Source organism: Zingiber officinale, chromosome 7B (genome assembly GCF_018446385.1).
Source record: "Zingiber officinale cultivar Zhangliang chromosome 7B, Zo_v1.1, whole genome shotgun sequence".
Lineage (NCBI taxonomy): Eukaryota > Viridiplantae > Streptophyta > Magnoliopsida > Zingiberales > Zingiberaceae > Zingiber > Zingiber officinale.
Genome location: NC_055999.1, coordinates 81,155,216 through 81,178,188, shown reverse-complemented (window position 1 = coordinate 81,178,188; position 22,973 = coordinate 81,155,216). Strand labels below are relative to the sequence as shown.

At 37.2% G+C, this 22,973-nt stretch overlaps 1 protein-coding gene and 1 pseudogene across 3 annotated transcripts; one reads left to right on the top strand and one right to left on the bottom strand.

The window, feature by feature from the left end:
• Positions 1-14,378: 14,378 nt before the first annotated feature.
• Positions 14,379-18,500, bottom strand: LOC122003863 (protein PIN-LIKES 6-like). 3 transcript variants are annotated; one of them, XM_042558855.1, is made up of 6 exons: positions 18,138-18,500; positions 16,546-16,620; positions 15,676-15,776; positions 15,123-15,175; positions 14,724-14,907; positions 14,379-14,640 (listed from the first exon to the last, which is right to left on the bottom strand). In XM_042558855.1, exons 1-6 carry the CDS (start codon positions 18,297-18,299, stop codon positions 14,625-14,627), a joined length of 591 nt encoding a protein of 196 aa, XP_042414789.1. In that variant the 5' UTR covers positions 18,300-18,500; the 3' UTR covers positions 14,379-14,624. The 3 variants fall into 3 exon arrangements, with proteins under 3 accessions (XP_042414789.1, XP_042414788.1, XP_042414787.1); XM_042558854.1 differs by having other exon boundaries at positions 14,379-14,635; positions 14,720-14,907; positions 18,138-18,499; XM_042558853.1 differs by having other exon boundaries at positions 14,379-14,907.
• Positions 18,501-19,840: 1,340 nt separating this feature from the next.
• On the top strand, positions 19,841-22,772 carry LOC122004482 (annotated as a pseudogene).
• Positions 22,773-22,973: the final 201 nt, after the last annotated feature.

Genomic DNA, 22,973 nt, shown 5'->3' with positions numbered 1-22,973 from the left:
GGAACGTTTGCATTAGATTGTACCTTTTAGAATTAATGTTGCTTGATCACTGGGAAAAATAATGTTTGCATGGTTTATAATAGAAGCTTTGTATACAGTGACATAGAATGAAAATTCTGCTTAATAAGAAATTTAAGAGCCACCATATTATTTCAAGAGGTTACCATTTATGTTACATAGATAACGCTTTTTGCACTTCTGTTAGATGACTATATCAAATGGTTTTTATGGTTATGTAACATTTATGCAATGCAATTAGAATCACGCGTACAGTTTAGTTTCTAATTTGTAATATATATCTTTATTCGAATAGGTGTCCTCAAGAGTATTGGGAAGAATGCCGACAAGCTAAAAAAATGAAGAGACTTTAACAAATTAAGGAGCACTAGGAGCTGCAATCCCTCCTCTTCACCGACATCTAAGTAGAAAATCTCGTGTTACATTGTTCTACCTTTGTTTTAATAGTGTTATCATATTCTTGGTTGCTTATGAAATTTTGTTGGTTGCTTATGAAATTTCTTCAGAATGTTATAGATATTATTTTTGAATGTTAGAAAATTGTATATTAAATTTTATTTTGAAATTTAGTATTTTGAATGATTTATAATATTGGAAAATTGTGTATTAATTTTTTTTATTTTTTATCTAAAAAAGACAATGGTTTTTCATCGTTGTCGTAGATAGTTTAAAACTGTTGTTGAAGACCCTGCTATTAAAGGTAGACGCTTAAAGACAACGGTGAAAAACTGTTGTCTTTGAAGGAAAAGACAACAGTTTTTCACCATTGTAAAAATGTTGTCTTTGCCTTCAAAGACAATGGTTAAAAACTGTTGTCTTTGGGCACCCCCTTTAACAACACGACATTTAACAACAATTCTAAATGAGCTACGACAACGGTGAAAAACCGTTATTGTTAGGTTTTTTTTTGTAGTGTATGAATTATTATTAATGAAATTAAGTTGAGTGTTCGGGGCGAACACGGGAAGCTTAATTTCATCGGGAGACCAAAACCAATTCCTACTCTCGGTCTCTATCGTAGCCTCTTGTATATAGAGAATTATATCCACCTTCCTACCCACCCTTAGGTGGCTGGCCAAGTTAGCTTGGAGCCCAAGCTAGGGTCAGCCAAGACCAAAAGGTTGAGCCAAGTAGGTGGTCGGCCAATGCTTGGAGCCCAAGCATGGTGTGGCCGACCCTAACCAAATTAAAAGGATTTTTATTTTAAAATCTTTTCTTATGAGGAAGCATGGTTTTAAAAGAGAGTTTAAAATTTAAATCTTTCCTTTTATAACTTTCTACAAAAGATTAAGTAAAAAGTTTGATATCTTTCCTTATTTTTTGTTAAAAGGAAGATTTTAATTTTTGATAAAACGTTCCTTTTTTGTAACCATGTTCATGATTTAAAAGAAAGTTTTAAAAGTTTTAAATCTTTCCTTTTATAGTTTTATACAAAAGATTAAGAGAATAATTAGATATCTTTCCTTATTTGTAGATTGAAAGGAGATTTTAATTTTAGAAAAAAATTTCCTTTTTGTAAATCATCCACATGTATGAATAGAGAGATTTTAATTTATAAAAGTTTCCTTTTATGACCAACCATGAAGGGAATTTTTTAAAGAGAATTTTTTATTTAGAAATTTCCGGAAACAAATTAAGAAGTTTTAATTTTGTGATCAAAACTTGCCTTGTTGGGAAGGATTAAGGTGGCTGGCCATGTATTGTTTGAAAGGAAATTTTAATTAAAACTTTCCTTTCATTGGCAAAGACAATAAGGAAGTTTTGATAAAACTTTCCTTATTTGCCAAGACCAAGGAATATAAAAGAGAGGGTAGGTGTATCTTCATGGGTGACAACTCTCTTCTATTTTTCCTCTCTCTTTTCTTCCTTGGTGGTGGTCGGCCATATCATCTCCCCATCTCCTCCTTTTCTTCCTCCTTAGTGGCCGAACCTCATCAACCTCTAGGAAATTATTTTGGTGGCCGGATCTAGCTTGGAGAAGAAGAAGAGAAAGGAGGATTTTGTTTCCTAGTTTTCCTTGGAGCTTGGTTGGTGGCTGAGAGTTATAATTTCTTGGAGAAGCTTGCTTGGCCGAAACATGGAAGAAGGAAGAAGGGCTTGGGTGATTCTCATCTCGGTAGATCATTGCCCACACAATGTCCGAGATAAGAAGAGGAATACGGTAGAAGATCAAGAGGTTGTTGCATACAAAGAAAGGTATAACTAGTAATTATTTCCCTCATCATACTAGTTTTTCTTTGTATGAATTCCAAACACAAGAGGCATATAATTCTAGGATTCGAATTTGTGATTCGAGTTTGTTTTTTTTTGTTTTTCGAATTTGTGATTCGATTGTTCTTTTTGGTTAAACCTAGGGTTATATAAGGAAATTAAATATTAGATTTCATTGAAAGGCTTTGTCTAGGAAGTGGTGGTTTCTCTCATATCCAAGAAGGCCTAGTGCCTCGCCATGTTTAACCTGAAAGTCGATCTCTGAAATTAATATTTAATTGAATTTGTAACATGGGTGGATTTGGATCAATAATGTTAAGCATCGTTTGCGATCCACGTCTAAACCACTAAAAACAGATAAGTTAAATTTGGAATCAATAATGTTAAGTTCCGTTTACGATTCCGAATTTAATTTCTATAGAACACAATAGGTTGTTAGGAAAGGTTCGACACTTGTACAAAATTTTTGTACAATGGAACCGGTACGATATTCCTAGGATCAACCAACAGAACACGGGAAGCTTAATTTCATCGGGAGACCAAAACCAATTCCTCCTCTCGGTCCCTATCATAGCCTCTTGTATATAGAGAATTATACCCACCTTCCTACCCACCCCTTAGGTGGCCGGCCAAGCAAGCTTGGAGCCCAAGCTTAGGCCGACCAAGCCAAGGGTTGAGGGGGTCGGCCATAGCTTAGAGCCCAAGCTTGTTGTGGCCGGCCCTAGTTAAATTAAAAGGATTTTTATTTAAAATCTTTCCTTATGTGGAAGCAATGATTTAAAAGAAGAGTTTAAAAATTAAATATTTTCTTTTATAGTTGTCTACAAAAGATTAAGAGAAAGATTAGATATCTTTTCTTATTTGTAGTTGGAAGGAAGATTTTAATTTTGAAGAAAACTTTCCTTTTTGGAAATCATCCACATGTTTTAAAAAAGAGATTTTAATTTATAAAATTTCCTTTTATAACCAACCATGAAGGGAAAAATTATTAGAGAAATTTTTATTTTAAAAATTTCTGGAAACAAATTAGGAAGTTTTAATTCTTGTGTTATTAAAACTTTCCTTCCTTGGAGCTATGAGGTGGTTGGCTATGTTGATTTAAGAAAAGGAAATTGTTTTTTATCAATTAAATTTTCCTTTTCATGGAAAAAAAATTAAAGAAGTTTTTATTTAAATTTCCTTATTTACCAAGACCAAGGAATATAAAAGAGGGGGTAGAGGTGTCTCACCTTATATAACTCTATTCTATTTTCCTCTCCTCTCTTCCTTGGTGGTGGCCGGCCTAGTTCCTTGCTCTTCTCCTTTTCTCTTCCTCCTTGGTGGTCGGCGACATCAACACAAGAGGAGCCCTTGGTGGCCGGTTCTAGCTAGGAGAAGAAGGAGAGAAAGGAGGCTTTGCTTTTGCATCCCTTGGAGCTTGAAGGTTGGTGGCCGAATCTTGCAAGAAGGAAGGTGTTGGTGGTTCTCATCTCGGTAGATCGTTGCCAACACAACGTCCGAGATAAGAAGAGGAATACGGTAGAAGATCAAGAGGTTATTGTTTATAAAGAAAGGTATAACTAGTAATTGTTTTCCGCATCATACTAGTTTTTCTTTGTATGAATTCCAAACACAAGAGGCTAGAGATTCTAGATTTTTGGATTTGTAATTCGAAGTTGTGTTTCTTATGTTTTATTTGTCGATCTTGTGATTCGATTGTTTTTTTTTGTTAAACCTAAGGTTATATAAGGAAATTAAATATTGAATTTTGTTAAGAGGCTTTGTCGAGGCAGTGGTGGATGTTTCCATACCTAAGAAGGCCAAGTGTCTCGCCATGTTTGACCTGGGAGCCGATTTCCGAAATAAATATTTAATTAAATTTGTAACCTAAGTGGATTTGGATCTATAATGTTAAGTATCATTTGCAATCCAAGTCTAAACCACTAAGAACAGATAAGTTAAATTTGGAATCAATAATGTTAATTTCCGTTTGCGATTCCGAATTTAATTTCTAAAGAACACAATAGGTTGTTAGGAAAGGTTTGACACTTGTACAAAATTTTTGTATAGTGGAACCAGTACGATCTTCCTAGGACCAACCAACACTAACTGGCAGTTAGGAAAAGTGAAGTTTAAGTGGGCCAAAGAGGATCGCATATTGGTAAAGTAAAGTCCTAACTGTGGTTAGGCAAAAGAAAGTACAAGTGGGTCAAGGAGGATCATACGTTGGCAAAAGGAAAGCCCTAACTACGGTTAGATAAAGGAAAGTCCAAGTGGATCAAGGAGGACCGCACATTGGCAATGAAAGTCCCAACTGTGATTAGACAAAGGAAAGTCCAAATGGGTTAAGGAGGACCGCACATTAGTAAAAGGAAAGCTCTAACTGTGGTTAGACAAAGGAAAGTCTAAGTGAGTCAAGGAGGACCGCATGTTGCAAGAGGAAAGTCCTAATTACAGTTAAGCAAGAGAAAAATCCAAGTGGATTACGAAGGACCGTACTTGGTGATTGGAAGTCTAATGGGGAGTTGGAAGAAGAGAAACTCCAACTGGGTCAAAAGTTTAACTAGACACTTGTTGAAGAAGTCCCAACAGGTGATAGTTGACCAGAGGTTGGGTAAGGGAACCCTAGACTTAGAGTAAGCAAGTTAGAGTTGAATAATCGATTGGGTAATCGATTGAACCAAAGTCAATTGATCAGATAATTTATTGGGAGCATTTCTTCATGAAACAAAAGGTGTCTCAATTAATTGGGTAATCGATCAAGAGCTACGCTAATCGATCAGGTGATCAATTGGGAGCCTTTCTTTGTGAAACAGAAAGGGTTCAGATTGATTGGGCAATCGATCAAGGTAAACCCAATCAATTAGGTAATCGATTGGGAGAAGAAGTTCATGACAAACAATGGTTTTTGAATCTATCAGGTGATCGATTGAGAGAAGTTTGCGAGCGAATAGTGAGCTTCTAAATCAATTGAGTGATCGATTAAGAAGCCGTGTAATCAATTGGGTAATTGATTGGGAGAAGCATAAAAGAGTTGTTGCGAAGTTTGGACAGCTGAATTTGATCATATTTGACGAGGCAATCGATTGGGGTAAGATTAATCAATTGGGAACCCTAATCTACATGATATAAAGGCGTTCGCGAAGGATTCAAATCACTTCTTCTTCTCCACCCTTCTCCGCCAGTGCTTGAAGTTGTGGAAGACAAGTGTTGCTGTACTTTCTAAAATTCAAGAGACTTCTATAAGCAACAAGAGATCAAGCAAGCAAGGTTTTCCTTGTATTGTGTATTTACTTATTTTTTTGTATTCTTGTTGTGAGCTTGTATGAGGCTTCTCCGCCTCTGGATTGTTTTCGAGAAGAAGTGATTTCATAGTGGATGAGATCGGGAGGAGAGTGGACTCTTAGATTAATCACTTCAAGGAGGTGGATGTAAAGTAAAATCAAGAATGTAAACATTCCTTTAAGTTTTCGCCCACTCCCGAAGTGTCCTAACACCAATTAGGTATTCAGTTGTCTAGCTTCACTATGACTTAACTATTGTCTGATTTCCAATCAAAACTTCATTATTTATCAAGTAACCTGTTCCTGTACACTTGACACAACTTGTTAGATTTCAACAAATCTAATTTTAATCTTAGTAATCATCAAAATTTTGGGTTTAATATTATGCTCTTGAACATGGATTCATTCAAAATTGACATCGTTGCACTTCTGGGCTTCCACTTAGTTTTTCCATGTTGTAATTTCCAGATCTTGAGGCATTGAACGTCATCAAGCACTTTTGCCAAAAGAAATGATCATCGTGTTTGATGCATAGAGAGCTATTTATTCGGAATTAGCATCATTACACTCCTAACATTCACTTGAGTCTTCCCATCGTTTTATTTGTTTGTTTGTTTTTTTGTTGTTTTTGACACATCAATGTCGTTAGGCACTTGTAATAAAAAGTGATTGATGAACTTAGACACCCGTCATTGACTTCAAATAGGCATTGTTGAATTCCTGATATTCCCTTGAAGTCTTCCTATATTTAAAATTTCTAAGTTTGAACTCTCAAGTGTTATCCATCACTTTTAATTAAAAGTGTCTGATGAACTTAAACACCTCATATTCGCTCCAAACTGGCATTGTTGCATTATTGACATTCTCTTGAGTTTTTTCATGTTCAATTTTCACAATTTTGGGACCTCTAGGGCCACCAAGCACTTTTGGCAAGAGTATTAAGGATCATGAATTCAATGGACTAAAGTTCTAAGTCGACTAACAGCTTTCATGTGGATGCTTCAATCAATTAGAAAATATCCAATCGATTACAAAAGTTGATTTCATTACACCAAATTAACTGATGGTGTTTTTATATTCACTTAATGTTTATTTTTAACGTGTTTATTGTAGGCATGACCCTATTCCTAATAAAGAATAATAAAGCATTCACCTTCATTTGATAATATTAAAATCAAGATAATAGAAAAGTCACTTGGTTGCTTTACCTAAAGCGAAATATTTGTACTGATAATATATCATCTATAGTTGAGTTCAATGTTGGCTTGAATAGAAATACTAGTTATTTGAAGTACTACCACCAACTCAATAGCATTTGGATTAGGGTTGTAATGAGCTTAAGCTTGGTTCAAATTTAATTTGAATTTTTTTTTATTTAAATATTATCGAGCCCTTATTCGAGCTTGTTTGGAATTTTATTTTTTTAAACTTATTTAATAAGTCAGTGAGTTTGATATTACAAACCTATTTGTTTGTTTTAAGAACTTGTTTGTCTATTTATAAGTTTGATAATAACTTTGTTGTTGAACAAAAATTATAAATTTTATTCATAGACATTGTTTATGAAAATTATTTGCAAACGGTTCATGATTTTTATACACAAGCATCAACAGAAAGGCAGCAAAGATAAAATACGTGAAAGATTATGGTTTCCAAAAATATAATTTTCTATAGTGGATGAAAATTAAGTGAAAGAAAGTAATTATATTTTTTATTATTTATTTTTAGTAATTCAGATGTATAGATTTTGTCCGATTAATTTTCAAGGTAGACGATATTTATCGGATAAATTTAGAGTACAATTTATCCATACTTAGTTGACCTCTAAAATAATCTAAGATTCAAATTCAAGTCCCCTTATTTACCCTTTAAATATTTTAGCATGGAGCAATGATATTTATTGCTCGGATGGAAAAGAAAGAAAGTAGGGGAAAGGAGCAAGAGAAAAGCAGTGATGAGAAAATCAGACCGGACCGATAGTTGAACCGCGAATCGATTTTTGATCCGGTTCGATCAACCATTAAAGTTAAAAAAATAAAAAAAAATCGGTCAAAATCGATCAAAACCAGTCAAACCCGCATAAAATAGGTCAAAACTGTTCAAAATCGATCAAAATCGCAGGTTCAATCATGATTGAACCATGATTTTTAATTATTGAAGCATGATTTATATATATATAATGGTTGAACCATCGATTCGACCGATCTAATCTTAAAAATTTCGATCCAATCATCACACCGGTTTGGTGACCGGTCAGAATTTCAAAACATTGGAGAAAAGAACTGTTGTGTTTTAATTCAAATTATTTCATTGCTTATTATAATGCATAGAAGTATGCATTTAGTCCTACATTGCTAAGCAAAGAAAGGTTGGAAGACCTTATATATGAAGCTCTTCCATCCTTGCTTAGCAAAGTTGGGGGTCTACAGGCATGCGCGGGCTGAGCACAAATCAGGTGGTTTCGGGGGGTTCGAGCCGGAAATCCATAAACCGGACGCGACGCACGCGATCATCGCCTGCAGGGGGGGGTGCAAATCCCCAGCTCGTGGGCCTCGCGCTTGTAGGCGGACTGGTTTGGTCTGATTCTTGTTTCTGTCCCGAGCCGTCTGCTCGCGCGTGAAGAGGCAACGCACCTGTCCGATTCGCTGCCAAAGCAATGCTTCGGCGTGAATAAATGCAGCACCTCTGTTTATCATTCCTGACACCGAAAAAAACAAAGCAGTCTGCTTTCTCCTCCTTCTCTGTTCTGTCTGTGCTCGCTGAGAATTTAGCTTTTCCCTGTTCTGAGGCTTGGTTTTTAGCAATCTGAGGTTGAGTCCGAGTGTGACGTTCGTCTTGGAGTGCACCTACGGACGACGCGAGTGGTTGTCGGATCTTGGGAGAATTTTGCCGGAGAGCCTCTGCACCGTGGGCGGCAATAAATTCTCTAAAAATAGTCGGCACGCCGGCGCTTCAACCAGAGATACACGATTTCTCAACCTTACTCTTTTCATTTACAAGTTTATTGCATGCTTGCTATTTTGGTGCAATTATATTACTGAGTTACTGCTGTAGTTCAAACAATAATTTTAGAGAATTTATTGTAAGCATCAGTAAACATGATGAATGATAGGATAACGGGTTCTGATGAGGCTAGTGCCAGACCCGAGAAATTCTTCGGGGAAAACTTCAGACGTTGGCAACAACGGATGAAATTTTGTCTTACTATGCTAGGGCTATTCTCCGTTATAGAAACAGATCCTCCTTCGCCTAATGAAGAGGAACCTTCCTATAGTGCTGCCTTACAGAGGTTTAAGCAAAGGGATTATCTCTGCCATTGGAGGATCCTGTCTGCCCTCTCAGACGCACTATTTGATGTGTACTGTTCAAGGCTTCGACTAAAGAACTATGGAAATCTTTGGATAAAAAATACAATTCCGAAGATTCTGGTTTAGAAAAATACACTGTGGCAAAATTCCTAAACTTCAAAATGGTTGAAGACAAATCTGTGGTTGAGCAGACACATGAATTCCAAGTTCAAATTCATGGTCTTGCTGAAGGAGATATGTCATTACCCGAAAAATTTCAGGTCTTGTCTATCATCGAAAAATTGCCTCCGAGTTGGGAAGATTTTGGCATGACTCTTAAACATCGGAGAGGTAAAATCTCTCTAGAAGATTTGATGATTGCCTTAAATATCGAAGAAGAACATCGGAAGCAACATAAAGATGATGATAAAAGAATGCCCATGGATTTTATTCCAAAGGCAAACGTAGTAGTCTCATCCAACAAGAAAAAATTAAAAAAAATAAGAAAATGAAGAACAAGATGAAACCCAAACCAAAGATTCAAAATAAAAATGGAACTAAGTCGTGCTGGGCATGTGGACAAGTTGGACATTATGCCAAATTCTGCCCCAAGAAGAAGAACCAGAGCAATATGTCCAACACCAAGGCACAAGCAAATGTTGTGACTGCTAGTGACGGCACCAGCGATAGGTTTGTTACCTTCAAACCCGAACTAAATTTGATCTATCAACCCAATGAATGGTTAGTTGATACAGGTGCTAATGTGCACTGTTGTGCTGATCGCTCTGCCTTCCTTACTTATCAGGTAATTGAAGGCACTTTCGTGGTCATGGGGAACCATTCTGCAACCAGGGTGTTTAGGATAGGACAAGTTGACCTGAGGTTCACCTCTGGAAAAGTCCTATCACTGCATGAGGTGCATCATGTTCCAGCGGTCCGTCGGAATCTGATTAGCGGGTCAAAATTAGTCCGTGCTGGTTATGAATTGAACTTTAAATGTAATAAAGTTGTAATATTACATTTAGGAACCTTTATTGGAAAAGGTTACCTTAATGAAGGTTTATTTAAACTCAATGTAGAAAATGCTACCTTAAATAAATCTACTGATATTGGTTGTTCATATAACATTGAGTCTTATGATATATGGCATGACAGATTAGGACATGTTAATTTCAATACTGTGAAAAGGATGATGAACCTAGACATGATTCCTAAGCATGCTATAAATGATAGGAAAAAATGTGAAGTTTGTGTGCAATATAAACAAACCCGAAAACCCTTCAAATCAGTTGAGAGAAATTCTGATATTTTAGAATTGATCCATACTGACTGTTATGAGTTTAACGGTGTAATAACAAGAGATCATAAAAGGTATTTCATCACCTTCATTGATGATCACTCTCGTTATTGTTATGTTTATTTGCTGAAAACCAAGGATGAAGCTTTAGATAAATTTATGATTTTTAAATCTGAAGCTGAGAATCAAACAAATAAATCTGTTAAGAGGTTAAGGTCTGATAGGGGTGGAGAGTTTACCTCGAACCTGTTTCAAAAATTTTGTCAAGATACAGGTATAATTCACGAGGTAACTGCTCCATATAGTCCTCAATCCAACGGTATAGCAGAACAAAAAAATCGAACCCTTGAAGATATGATTTATTCCATGTTAGGCAGTTCTGGGTTACCCAACTTCATGTGGGGGGAAGCTCTATACACTGCATGTCATGTGTTAAATAGAGTCACCATGAGGTCTAGGGATAAAATCCCATATGAGCTTTGGAAAGGCCGGAGGACAAGTTTGAAATACCTTAAAGTGTGGGGGTGCCTTGCAAAGGTAATAGTACCTGAACACAGAAGGAAAAAACTTAGTCCAAAGACCGTAGATGGTATTTTCTTGGATTATGCTCAAAATAGTATTGCATATAGGTTTCTGATTATTAAATCTGAAATTTCTGGAATAGATGCAAATACTATTGTAGAACTTCGTGATGCTATATTTTTTGAGGACATATTTCCTATGAAGACGAGAAGTCTATATCTAGTATTCCTACTAGAGATATGCCTGCTTCCGAAGAGACCCCATTATCCGTATAAGGTACACCTTCCTCAAGTCACTCTAGACTAGATGAATCTAGTGAGCATACAGAACTGAGAAGGAGCAAGAGGCAACGTGTGTCTACGGATTTAGGCCAGGATTTTATCACCTATAATATAGAAGGTGACCCTGTGACATATAGAGATGCTATGGCTTCTCCTGAAGCTAAACACTGGAAAGAGGCTATTAAAAGTGAAATGGACTCTATTATCTCTAATGCTACTTGGAAGTTGGTAGATTTACCTCCTGGGTGTAACACTATAGGATGTAAATGGGTGTTTAAGAGAAAACTAAAACCTGATGGGTCAGTAGATAAATTCAAAGCCCGCCTAGTTGCTAAGGGATTCAAACAGAAAGAAGGGATTGACTATTTTGACACTTATTCTCCTGTTACCAGAATTACTATAATCCGAGTGTTAATAGCATTGACATCCATATATCATCTTGAGGTCCATCAAATGGATGTCAAAACGACATTCCTTAATGGAGATCTGGAAGAAGAAATATATATGGACCGGCCTGAGGGACATGTAGTTTCTGGAAATGAGAATAAAGTCTGTAGGTTAGTCAAATCCCTTTATGGTTTGAAGCAAGCCCCAAAGTAGTGACACGAAAAATTTGATAGAGCTATGTTATCGTTTGGCTTTGAAATGAATGACTCTGATAAATGTGTGTATGCTAAAATGAAAGGTGATAATTGTATTATCTTATGTTTATATGTAGATGATATTCTACTTTTTGGTTCTAACCTTTCTATTATTAATGAGACTAAGGCTCTCTTAAGTGGTAAGTTTGATATGAAGGATATGGGTTGTGCTGATATGATTTTAGGGCTGAAGTTGACTCGATCAACTGATGGAATAACAATTTCTCAGTCACTCTATGTTGAGAGAGTATTAGAGAAATATGGCTATAGGCAAGTTAAATCTGTCGTCACACCTTATGATCCTTCAAAAACTCTCCACAAGAATAAGAGTGGTGTGGCAGTGTCTCAATTAAGATACTCACAAATAATAGGTAATCTAATGTATTTAGCAAATTGTTCTAGACCTGATATTTCTTTTGCTATATCGAAATTGAGCAGGTTTACCAGCTGTCCGGACAGAACGCATTGGGATGCATTAGACAGAGTACTCAGATACCTAAAAGGTACTATATCCTTGGGCTTATGGTATGAGAGATTCCCTGCAGTCCTGGAGGGATATAGTGATGCTAGTTGGATAGCTAACTGCTGAGTGTAAAAGCGTTACTGGTTATGTCTTTACACTTGGAGGCGGTGCAGTTGCTTGGAGGTCTGTTAAACAGACGATTGTAACACGTTCTACATCTGAGGCAGAATTGTGTGCTTTGGATACCACAGTAACTGAAGCTGATTGGCTTAAGGGTCTTCTTTTTGAAATTCCCTTGATGATAAAGCCAATACCTTCTATTTCAGTACACTGTGATAATCAAACAACAATAACTCGGATTAGAAGCTCCAAGTATAACCAGAAACAAAAAAGATATGTACGAATAAGATTAAAGTCTATTCATGAGTTAGTGTCTCTTGGAGTGGTGTCATTGGACTTTGTAAGTTCAAAAGACAATATTGCTGATCCACTCACTAAAGGACTTGATTCTGAGAAAATCAAGAGATCCAGTAAGGGAATGAGACTGAGACCTATCCTGGTTTCACCTATAATGGTAACCCAACCTATCTGATTGGAGATCCCAAGAAGTAGGTTCAATGTGGTACAAACAAGTTATAAGGGTGAACCGTAAGTATCAAATTGATTGAGATGTAATCTCATAGTCTCTTCCCTGGATAGATGCTTGACTGCTAGTAAGGATGAGCTTAGGAGCTCTTAATGAGTTCAAGGTCTTAATGACAGGATGCTTGCAGTACATCCTTGGAGAACTCACCTATGTAAGTGTAACTGTGTGGCCGCAGTGTGGGGGGTCTAGGTAACTCTCCTTAGCACTTATGAAACAAGATTCGGTGGCATGGCCGTAATGCACCAACCCAGAAGGATTCAACCGTCGCCCGTGATGTGTTGTTACCAATTGATTTTCACATATAAAAGGTTTAAGTTCAAGACTGAGTTCACTACAAACCTATGTGAATAAGATTGGTGTACTTAGGTGAAAATTCAAACCGGAAGGTATTTTCACTAAAAGCTCATTGCAACCAAGCCTCAGAACATATCTTTGTTTTCAACCAAAATAATTTGAATTAGTGGGGGATTGTTGTGTTTTAATTCAAATTATTTCATTGCTTATTATAATGCATAGAAGTATGCATTTAGTCCCACATTGCTAAGCAAAGAAAAGTTGGAAGGCCTTATATATGGAGCCCTTCCATCCTTGCTTAGCAAAGTTAAGGGGGCCTACACGCATGCGCGGGCCGAGCCCAAATCAGGTGGTTTCTGGGGGTTCAAGCCAGAAATCCATAAATCGGGCGCGACGCACGCGATCAACGCGCGCAGGGGGGGGGTGCAAATCCCCAGCTCGTGGGCCTCGCGCTTGCAGGCGGGCTGATTTGTTTTTGCCAGTCTCTGGTTTGGTTTGATTCTTGGTTCTGTCCCGAGCCGTGCGCACTCTTGGGTTTGGTCCGCGCGTGAGGAAGCGGCGCACCTGCCCACGCGTAAGGAAGCAGCGCACCTGCTCGTGCGTGAAGAGGCAACGCACCTGCCCGATTCGCTGCCAAAGCAATGCTTCGGCGTGAATAAATGCAGCACCTCTGTTCATCATTCCTGACACCGAAAAAAACAAAGCAGTCTGCTTTCTCCTCCTTCTCTATTCTGTCTGTGCTTGCTGAGAGTTTAGCTTTTCCCTGTTCTGAGGCTTGGTTTTTAGCGATCTGAGGTTGAGTCCGAGTGCGAACACAACAAGAAAAAAGACTTACAACAACGGTTTTTCACCGTTGTCGTAGCCCCTTTCGGACTGTTGTTAAAGGCTGCATTGTTAAAGGGGGTGCTCAAAGACAACAGTTTTTATCCGTTGTCTTTGAAGACAAAGACAACAGTTTTTAACCGTTGTCTTTGAAAACAGACAACAGTTTTACAACGGTAAAAACCCGTTGTCTTCTCATTGACAACAGTTGTTCACCGTTGTCTTTGAACATATGCCTTTAATAATAGACTCTTCAACAACAGTTTTGAACTGTCTACGACAACGACTAAAAACCGTTGTCTTTTTAACCAAAGACAACGGTTAAAAACCGTTGTCTTTTTAGCCAACAATGTTATTTAACATCAGTTTGATAATGATTTTTCACTGTTGTCTTTTAATGTCATTGACAACAGTTTCACATATTTAAACTGATGTCTTTGGGTACAATATACAATGTTTTGACAATAAATAAAAAACTGAATTTTTTCCATCATTTAATAACCATTATTTTATTTAAATAATATATCTACAAAATATCATCATCCAGTGCAAATTTCATTAAAGTACCAAACATCATCATCCAAACATCATTAAAGTACCAAACATCAACATCCAAACATCACAAAAGTTTACAAAACTAAATAGTACCCATAACAATATATCACACATATATATGAAGTCCAAAATATCTTGTTTTGTTGGATCAAATCTTCTCTACCTGTGCATCTTCTAAATACCCTGTGCATCTTCTAAACACCATATCGAGAACTGCAGCCTTTTCCCTGAGGTATTATGCAGAGTTTATATATGCTTTCTAAACACCCTGTGCTTTCTCCTCCCTCCTAGCTTCTCTTTTCTTCTCCTTTCTGGGTATGGTCATTATCTTTTCCCTGAGGTAAATAGCATATGATTGCAAGTTAAGTCATTTCCCCAGAATAAATGGCATAAAGATGATGATGACAAAGATGTTGTACATATCTTTCTGGCATAGTGTGCTGCAGCAGCAGGACAAATTTGAACATTTTGTCGCCCCTGGGAAAAAGTCCAAGCTTGTCAGCAATGGTGATTATTCCAAGTCCTGTAGGAGGAACCAAAACCAATCTTCCAAATATGATAGCAGCAGTTGTTCGTAAACCAAGTCTTTTACTGCCTGGGCCAGAGCCTGGAACACAACAAAGTGCCATATAGCATGTAACATTCTGGATATTCTAGATTCAAGATGGAAACCCAATGGATAGTTTTTATGTCAACTATTTCATCAAGCATCACTAAATGTACTTGTTCAACTTCTACCAGCAAAAGAACTTTAGGCTGTCAGACATAGGATATCAATATGTGTTTGAAGAAATGTTACATAAGAAATGGAAGATTGCATACCATCCACAAGATTTCCACCCAGAGCAAGCAAAATACATGGGATCATCGCTTCCCTGGAAATCAAAATATAGACAATCCTTCAGGTCTTAAAATATTTTTTGCTTTGAATGTAAATACAAAAAATAGAGGTCCTTGAGTGTTAAAAGGTTATGCAAATAACCAAGTCATTAACCAGACAAAACTCCAAAGCAGAGGTCCGTAAATGTCAAAAAAATTATGCAATAACTGTCATTAACCACTAACCAGACATCAGATATCAGGCTCATCTTATTAGCTCACTATAGTGCAATTAGAATAGTTACAGAAATGGATGGCCAATAAGTGATCTTAATTCTCTAATCTAAATTTACCATAGAAGAATGTGATTGCAACTTGACATTTCTTAAACAGTTCATACTTAGCATCATTCATAGAAATCTTCATACTTTTTCAACCTTAACAAGGTAACTATTTTCTGTTTTAAGACTCTATTTGCATGTTACTAAATGAAAAGGTTCTAAATTTCAGTAACATGAGAAAATTGGCAAAGACAAAGAAGGAAACCGATCAATACCCAAGAATAAGGCAGCTGTCAGTGAAGAAGAATAGCGGGGTATCATCAGTCAAGATGAAGTTCTTCAAAAATGGTATAGCGCCAATGATGATAGCCAAAGCCTAATTCCATATAAAACATTAGTAATACCTAATCCCATATAAAACATCATTAAAGTAATCATGCAAAATATTGCTTCTGCATAACATGTTAAAGACAATCATTAACAGAAGGTAACAATACAATAATTCAAATAACCACCACAAAAAATTCAGAGAATTTCATGTTACCCCCCAAAAGTTTGCCCTTTTGCCAAATGTACTCAAAGTTTCATTATAAAACTCTAGTGAAGGCAGGGGTTTTAACTTATTAGAGTTTGTAAAGGTTGGGAGTTTGCTTTGCTAAACTAAAATTTTGATTTAGAGGGATGTTGCCAATGAAAAAGTAGTCATCCGGTATTGACAAAATGAAACTCTGATTCATTTCACAAGAGAGTAAAATCTGGAAAAAATTAAAATTTCAATATGAGAAATGGGCAAGTTTGTATTTCTTCATAATCAAAGAATTCATAAAAATAACAGAGGAAGGAAATTAGGAAGAGTCAATGAGATGATACTTGATCTTGACCGGTTAAACTAATACATTCATTACAGAAAATCAAACAAATATGAAGTTCACATTTTTATCTCAACACAAAAAATGTTCATTATACTAGGCATGCCAACATCATTACTCTTCACTCTAAAAGCATAAATAAATTAAGATCCCAATGTCCATGAGACAAGAAGCCCCAGAGAGTGTTTTAAGTATAAAGTATTTAATAACAAGTGACAAGGACAAGGAATTGGAAATTAGAACTTCAAAAAGACAATCTTCAAATCAAATACTCACTGAGGCAATAATGGGAGGCTGAAAAATTTGCTTTAGCTTCAGCTTTCCAACAATATACCATAGGATGCCAATTATCTGCATAACCATCCAATCCGACATATGACACGCTCAGATATTAGTATAAAAAAAATTAGAATTTAAAAAATGAATCACCAGAACTTCAAACAAGGTTCTTTCATTTTCTAAACTAATATTCAATCCAATTAATATAAGTTAACAGGTAACCACAAATTTAGAAAGCCATTGCCTAAGCTGCTTATGCAACTGCATAAACCTTATGGCCACATAAGGATCATACACACTAAAAAAATCCTAGGCTTGTTGAAATCCATGCCACGCTCAAGTTAATATTGACTACACCATACCAACTTTGACAAATCGACAAACAAAAAAACAAGTATTTAGTTTAGATGAACTGAATAAGGTTTTAACTGCACATACAGATCACATATCTCATATGTCACTATTTAGTCCTCTTAAAAAACTATCTAGGCGGCTCAACGTTGCCCAAGCATGAGCTTTTTAATACCATGGTGTGAGATTGCAATTTGTTTTGTTAGACATCACACAAAGATAGCATTATGGCTGATAGGAAAAGCAATGTTATACTAAAAAGAACGCGGAGTCTTATGGTCCATATTTGTGCACAATCCATATTCCATATACATGTGATTCTCATGTGCCGTTGATGAGAATTCAAGCCTAGTTTAGCCATAGTGAGGTGAGTCTTGCATGTTGAAATCTATCATCGAATACAAGGTTCAACAACAGTAGATTGTTCAGCGATCCAGTGTGCAACAAACTGTAATCATGGGTACAGACTCACAGCAAACTATAACATAGCCAACTGAAAGGGGTTTACCTAGCCATAGCATGAACAATATCTAGCTGCAGCCTTGTAACATCAGACAATGTAGTGCACAGAACTGTACAATTGCAATTATCATTCCATGCTACACCAAGCATCATTAGTTTTCATATGTTGCACCTATGCCATGGAATTTGCACATGATGAAAGATAACAATAATCACCACAACATCGTGAAACCCCTTTGAAGGAATTTGTGGTATAATCAACATTTATTAAGGAAGGAAATGATATTCGGATCGGGTGTGATTATCTGACACGAGTGTGGATCCAAGTGCCTGTCATGGAAAGGATATCAAGCATCCATTCAGAGTGTCAATGCTCGAGTGCATGTATTCAAGATCAATACAAAAGGAATAAATGAAAAGTCAAAGTATCGAAGAGGAATCATTGTTGCTTAGATCAAACCTAATCTTTATGGGTTTCCATCTTGACAAAAGCCCAGTCATCAACTCACCAAATCAAAATCCAACGATCTACTTCCACATATTCGAAAGCAAGAAGGAAAAGAACAAAAGCATTCTCCACCAATACCCTAAAGCCCCCAAATCCGATAAAAAAAAAAAAAACTAGAACATCGCATAGGAAGGCTAGAGCATCACGGCAGAAGATCCAATCGCGACTCAATCCACAAATTGGGCATCACCAACAAGAAATTAGACTCCTCCAAACAACCTAATCATCACCTCACAGATCTCATACCATCACATGGAAGTATACTTGCCTGACCAGTTAAGGCACGGCTCGGAGAGAAGAGGATCGACGGTTGTGGTCCGCAGTGCTCGAGCGAGGGAGAAGGATCGCTGCTGTGTTGTCCTCGTGAGGGAAATAAGAAGATCGCCTGCTCGCACACAAGGAAGAGAGGAGACCGGCGACTGGGCCTCATCTCTGATGTTGGCGTGAGGAGAGGCCGGCAACGCCCAGGAACTCGCGAGAGGGAAGGGAGGATGGAGAGGGCGGCGTCACGAGGTGAGGCTTAGGGGAAGAAGTCGGCGATGAAGAAAGGGGTTCGGCGGTGTCGCGGGAGTGAGGGCTCGGGATTAAGGAATTCAGTGGAGAAGGGAAAGTAAGGGAAAAATAAGAAACCTTGGTTTTAAAAATTCGCGGAGGAGTCGCGAAGGAGGAGTCGGAGTGGGTTTTAGGTTTTTTTAACGAAGTTAAAAAAACTGTTGTGTTTTTATGATTCAACAACATTTAATAGACAACAGTTTAATAAAACTATTGTATATTATCACATAAGCAACACTAAAAGATAACAGTTTTTTAAAACCGTTGTTTTTGACATACATTAGACAACAGTTTTTTAAAAATTGTTGTCTTTGACATACATTAGATAACAGTTTTTTAAAAACTGTTGTCATTTAAAAAAATTATGGTGAACAACAACGGTTTTCAATAAAACCGTTGTTAAATGGCAAAAAGACAACAGTTTCTTGAAAAACTGTTGTCTATTAGGTGTGGTTAAATCTAAAATTTTTTGTAGTGGAAGTTCGTCTTGGAGTGCACCTACGGACGACGCGAGTGGTTGTCGGATCTTGGGAGAATTTTGCCGGAGAGCCTCTGTATCGTGAGCGGCAATAAATTCTCTAAAGACAGTCGACACGCCGGCGCTTCAACCAGAGATACACGATTTCTCAACCTTACTCTTTTTATTTATAAGTTTATTGCATGCTTGCTATTTTGATATAATTATATTACTGAGTTACTGCTGTAGTTCAAACAACAAGAACTTGGCGGCTGAGTCGGACATACTTGTAATGTCATGGGGACAAGCAACCTAGCGGCAGCCTTACCGAGATCACGAGCGACCTCATGAAGGTGGTTTGCCACCGTCACAATTAGTGACCTCACGATCGCCTTGTAAGATTTGTAGGGCACACGAGCACTCTCATGATATTGCCGCCATGCAAAACTTGTAGGGCGAAGAGGGCTCTCGTTCTCTCCTCACAAGACTTGTATAGTCGCCATGAGCAACCTCATGATCGGCGTGCAAGACTTGTAATGGTTATGAGTCGCTTGTGGTAGCCTGCTACAAGTCATTCGTGGTTGGTACATGCTCATGGTTGTCACTGCGAGAGAAATTAAGTAAAGTGTGTATAAATTGTACTTTAAATTTATTCGATTACCTCAATGCACGTCTCTCACTTGGCAATAATAGTGCAGATGCATTTCTTTGCCAGACAATATATACAAGCTTTTTTATAGAGAGAAATGCGTTCGTATCATATCCCTGGACCTGCCCATTCAACATTTTAATCGCCAGGATCAACCTTCACATCGACTGATTCATTATAATTAATTTGGGCATTTTATACGTTCTATATTACTTTGCTTATTATATTCCTATCTCCCGCCTCAACTGTTCCATCTTTGACTTCTCTGCTAATGTTGCTGTAATCACATGAGATCGAGCTGTACTAATCAGTCCCGTACAATCTTGGTTGCAGATTTAATCATTTATGTAACTCCAGGTCACCCAAACAAGAAGGAAGAAGGAAGATGGAAATCCCTCTCCTGATTGTCTCACTGATCTTTCTCCGCTTCTTTTCCTCTGCTCTCTCATCTTCTGTCGTCACCTATTTGCCTGGATTCCAAGGCCCCCTGCCCTTCTACTTAGAGACAGGGTCCGGATGTTGTTTCCCCCAACCTTAACTTTGCTCTGACCCCCATGAACCTCTGCTCTCGTTGGTGCAGGTATGTGGAGGTGGACCAGGACCACGGCGGTGAGTTTTTCTACTACTTCATCGAGTCGGAGAACAATCCGGCAGAGGACCCCCTGCTCCTCTGGCTGACCGGCGGCCCCAGGTGCTCTGCCTTCAGCGGATTAGTCTTCGAAATCGGTGGGTTAAATTTCTATGTTTGCTATGATTAGCTACTCTCGTTTCACAGTAGAAATCCACTCGCAGGCCCACTGAATTTTGTGACAGCCGAGTACAACGGGAGCTTGCCAAGCTTGGTGTACAATCCCTATTCCTGGACCAAGGTGACTTCTTCTTCTTGATCAGTAATTGAGGAAGCAATATGATACATGCTTTTGTCCTGTCTGCGTGAAAACATTCATGCAGGTAGCCAACATTATCTTTTTAGATTCCCCATTGGGTTCTGGCTTCTCATACTCAAGAAAATATGAAGGGTATGATGCCAACGATACGATTTGGTCCGAACAGGCTTCTAAGTTTCTTTTACAGGTGGGAAAGATCATATATATTCCTGATGTAATTACTGTAAGTGCCTTAAAGATATAATCTTTCACTTTTGCAGTGGCTTGTTGAGCACCCACAGTTCATCTCCAATCCCCTCTACATTGCTGGGGATTCATATGCTGGAAAAATTGTACCTATGGTGGCCAAAAGAATATTGGATGGTAACTCTACTTTTAATGTAAACTATTGATGAGGGTGTTAATTTACATGCCATTTTCATTTACTGTAATTCAGGTATTGATGAAGGGAAAGAACCATTACTTAACCTCTAGGTAAATTGCTTGAATTGATGGGCCACTGGCAATAAAGGGAAAGAATCTAATTTTGATCTTTAAATTATGTCATAGTTTATATGAAAGAAAAAGCCTTGGCTTTCAAGCTTACTTGATTGGCAATCCATCCACGGGTGGAAAAGTCGATACCAATTCTAAAATACCTTATGCTCACAGCATGAGAATCATATCTGATGACTTCTTTGAGGTAATCATAGTAGATCAATTAGGAGGAATATCTCAAAATGATCTTTGATATCACTTTACTTTCTGAACTTTCAGATGATACAAAAAAGTTGCAGCGGACAAGCCTATGAAAATCCCACCACTTCACAATGTCAGATGTATCTTAACTCATTTACCAATGTGAGTCAATGTAAACAACAACACGAACAATGAAATACATAAATGAAACTCTAACAGCACTAAACAAGGGCAACAAGGTTGGGGAAACTGAACAAGTCAAGTAATGTAGTGAATGTACATAAGCAATGTAGTCGAGGAAACTGAATAAATCAAGACCTAGTCAAAGGAATCAGTTCATCTTGGTTCACTACTAGTTCTGCTACAAACCACCAACATGAATTCAGTTTGAGCTTGAATGGCAAGACAAATAAATTTTCATTCGACTATGATATTTACCAAGAGATTAACATGTGTATATCCTCTAAAATTGAAACTAAACAATCCTAATAATCTATAATTATATTTACATAAATCTTTTTAAGTTTTTTGAAATATAACAAATATGCTTCATGGGCAGTTATTCTTATCATAAATTAATGAGGCACACATTTTAGAAATGTCTTGTGCTGAGTGTCGATGGGAACCCCTGCCTAGTCATGCAAGCACATCTTCTTGTAAACGAATTTTGAAGGAGAATCAAAACATTCTTCACCCACCACCATTTCCCGATCAGAATTGTCGGGTAAGGACTTAACTCCATTTGATGAATGAGTTTCTAATTTTATTGTGCTAGGTAAATTTATCATGTTTGCTATTCATAGTGTTATTTTTATACTCTGGCTTTCTATTGGGCTAACAGTGACATTGTGAGGACGACACTCAATGTCAAAAGGTATACTTTTCCCCATTGTTTCTATCATTTAAAGACCTTGCGATAAAAAAAAACTAGAACACAAATGAATGGAGCTTAAAGTTAAAACTCTCATGGGTGATGTAAATACTGTTGAAGGAGACAATTAAAGAATGGGTAAGGTGTAATCGTTACTTATCATACCCAAAAGAGCTCAAGAGTAATATCAAGTATCATTTCAGCCTTTTGCAAAGAGGATACCATGCTTTGGTTTACAGGTGATCAAATTAATATGAACATTATTTGTTGCTTTGTTACACAACAATTTGGTCATTGCAAGAGGTTTCTTCATTCCCAGTGGTGATCATGATCTAGTGGTACCTTTCTCGGGGACAAAACAATGGATAAAGTCCTTGAATTCTTCTATTGTGGAAGATTGGAGATCTTGGCATGTTGGTGGTCAAGTTGCTGGGTACGCTTTGTTTCAAGTGTTACAAGAAAGTCAACTGTTTTGGGATTATTCTACTTACTGTTCATCAAATCCTAATAGGTATACAATGACATATTCCAATAATTTGAAATTTGCAACTGTGAAGGTATGTCGAAAACATATATGATATTTTCCTATCCTTGTACTATTTGAATGAATTGTTTGGTCATGTTCATGGCAAATTAGTTCTCATTATTTTCATATAGGGTGCTGGACACACAGCTCCGGAGTACAAATCACAAGAATGTCTAGCTATGATCATGAGATGGATTTCTGGTGAATTGCTATGATATATTTTTCTTCCCTCCATCATGGAGTTTTATCTTAGTAAGAACAAGATCAAGGAAAACATTATTAATGTTTTTTTTACTCTATTATCATGGTGATTGTTATTGTATATTGCTTTCCCTCTATCGAGCTTTTCCTCTATCGAGGTATGAGCATTGCGCATCTTTCTGACGGAAAGATGAGTTCAAATTGCTAAAGTTAAGACATTTTATTTGTTCAAATGGTGTAAAAACTGAATCTCCAAATTGCTGCATATCCTGTGACTGTTGAT

Excerpts from the sequence above, each read along its gene's own strand:
- LOC122003863 (XM_042558853.1), bottom strand. The coding sequence starts at position 18,299 with ATGAGGCCCAGTCGCCGGTCTCCTCTCTTCCTTGTGTGCGAGCAGGCG. Across the intron at positions 16,621-18,137 it reads GCCGTGCCTTAACTGGTCAG|ATAATTGGCATCCTATGGTA; the intron begins GCAAGTATACTT and ends ATGGTTATGCAG. Across the intron at positions 14,908-15,122 it reads GGGTGGAAATCTTGTGGATG|GCTCTGGCCCAGGCAGTAAA; the intron begins GTATGCAATCTT and ends GTTGTGTTCCAG.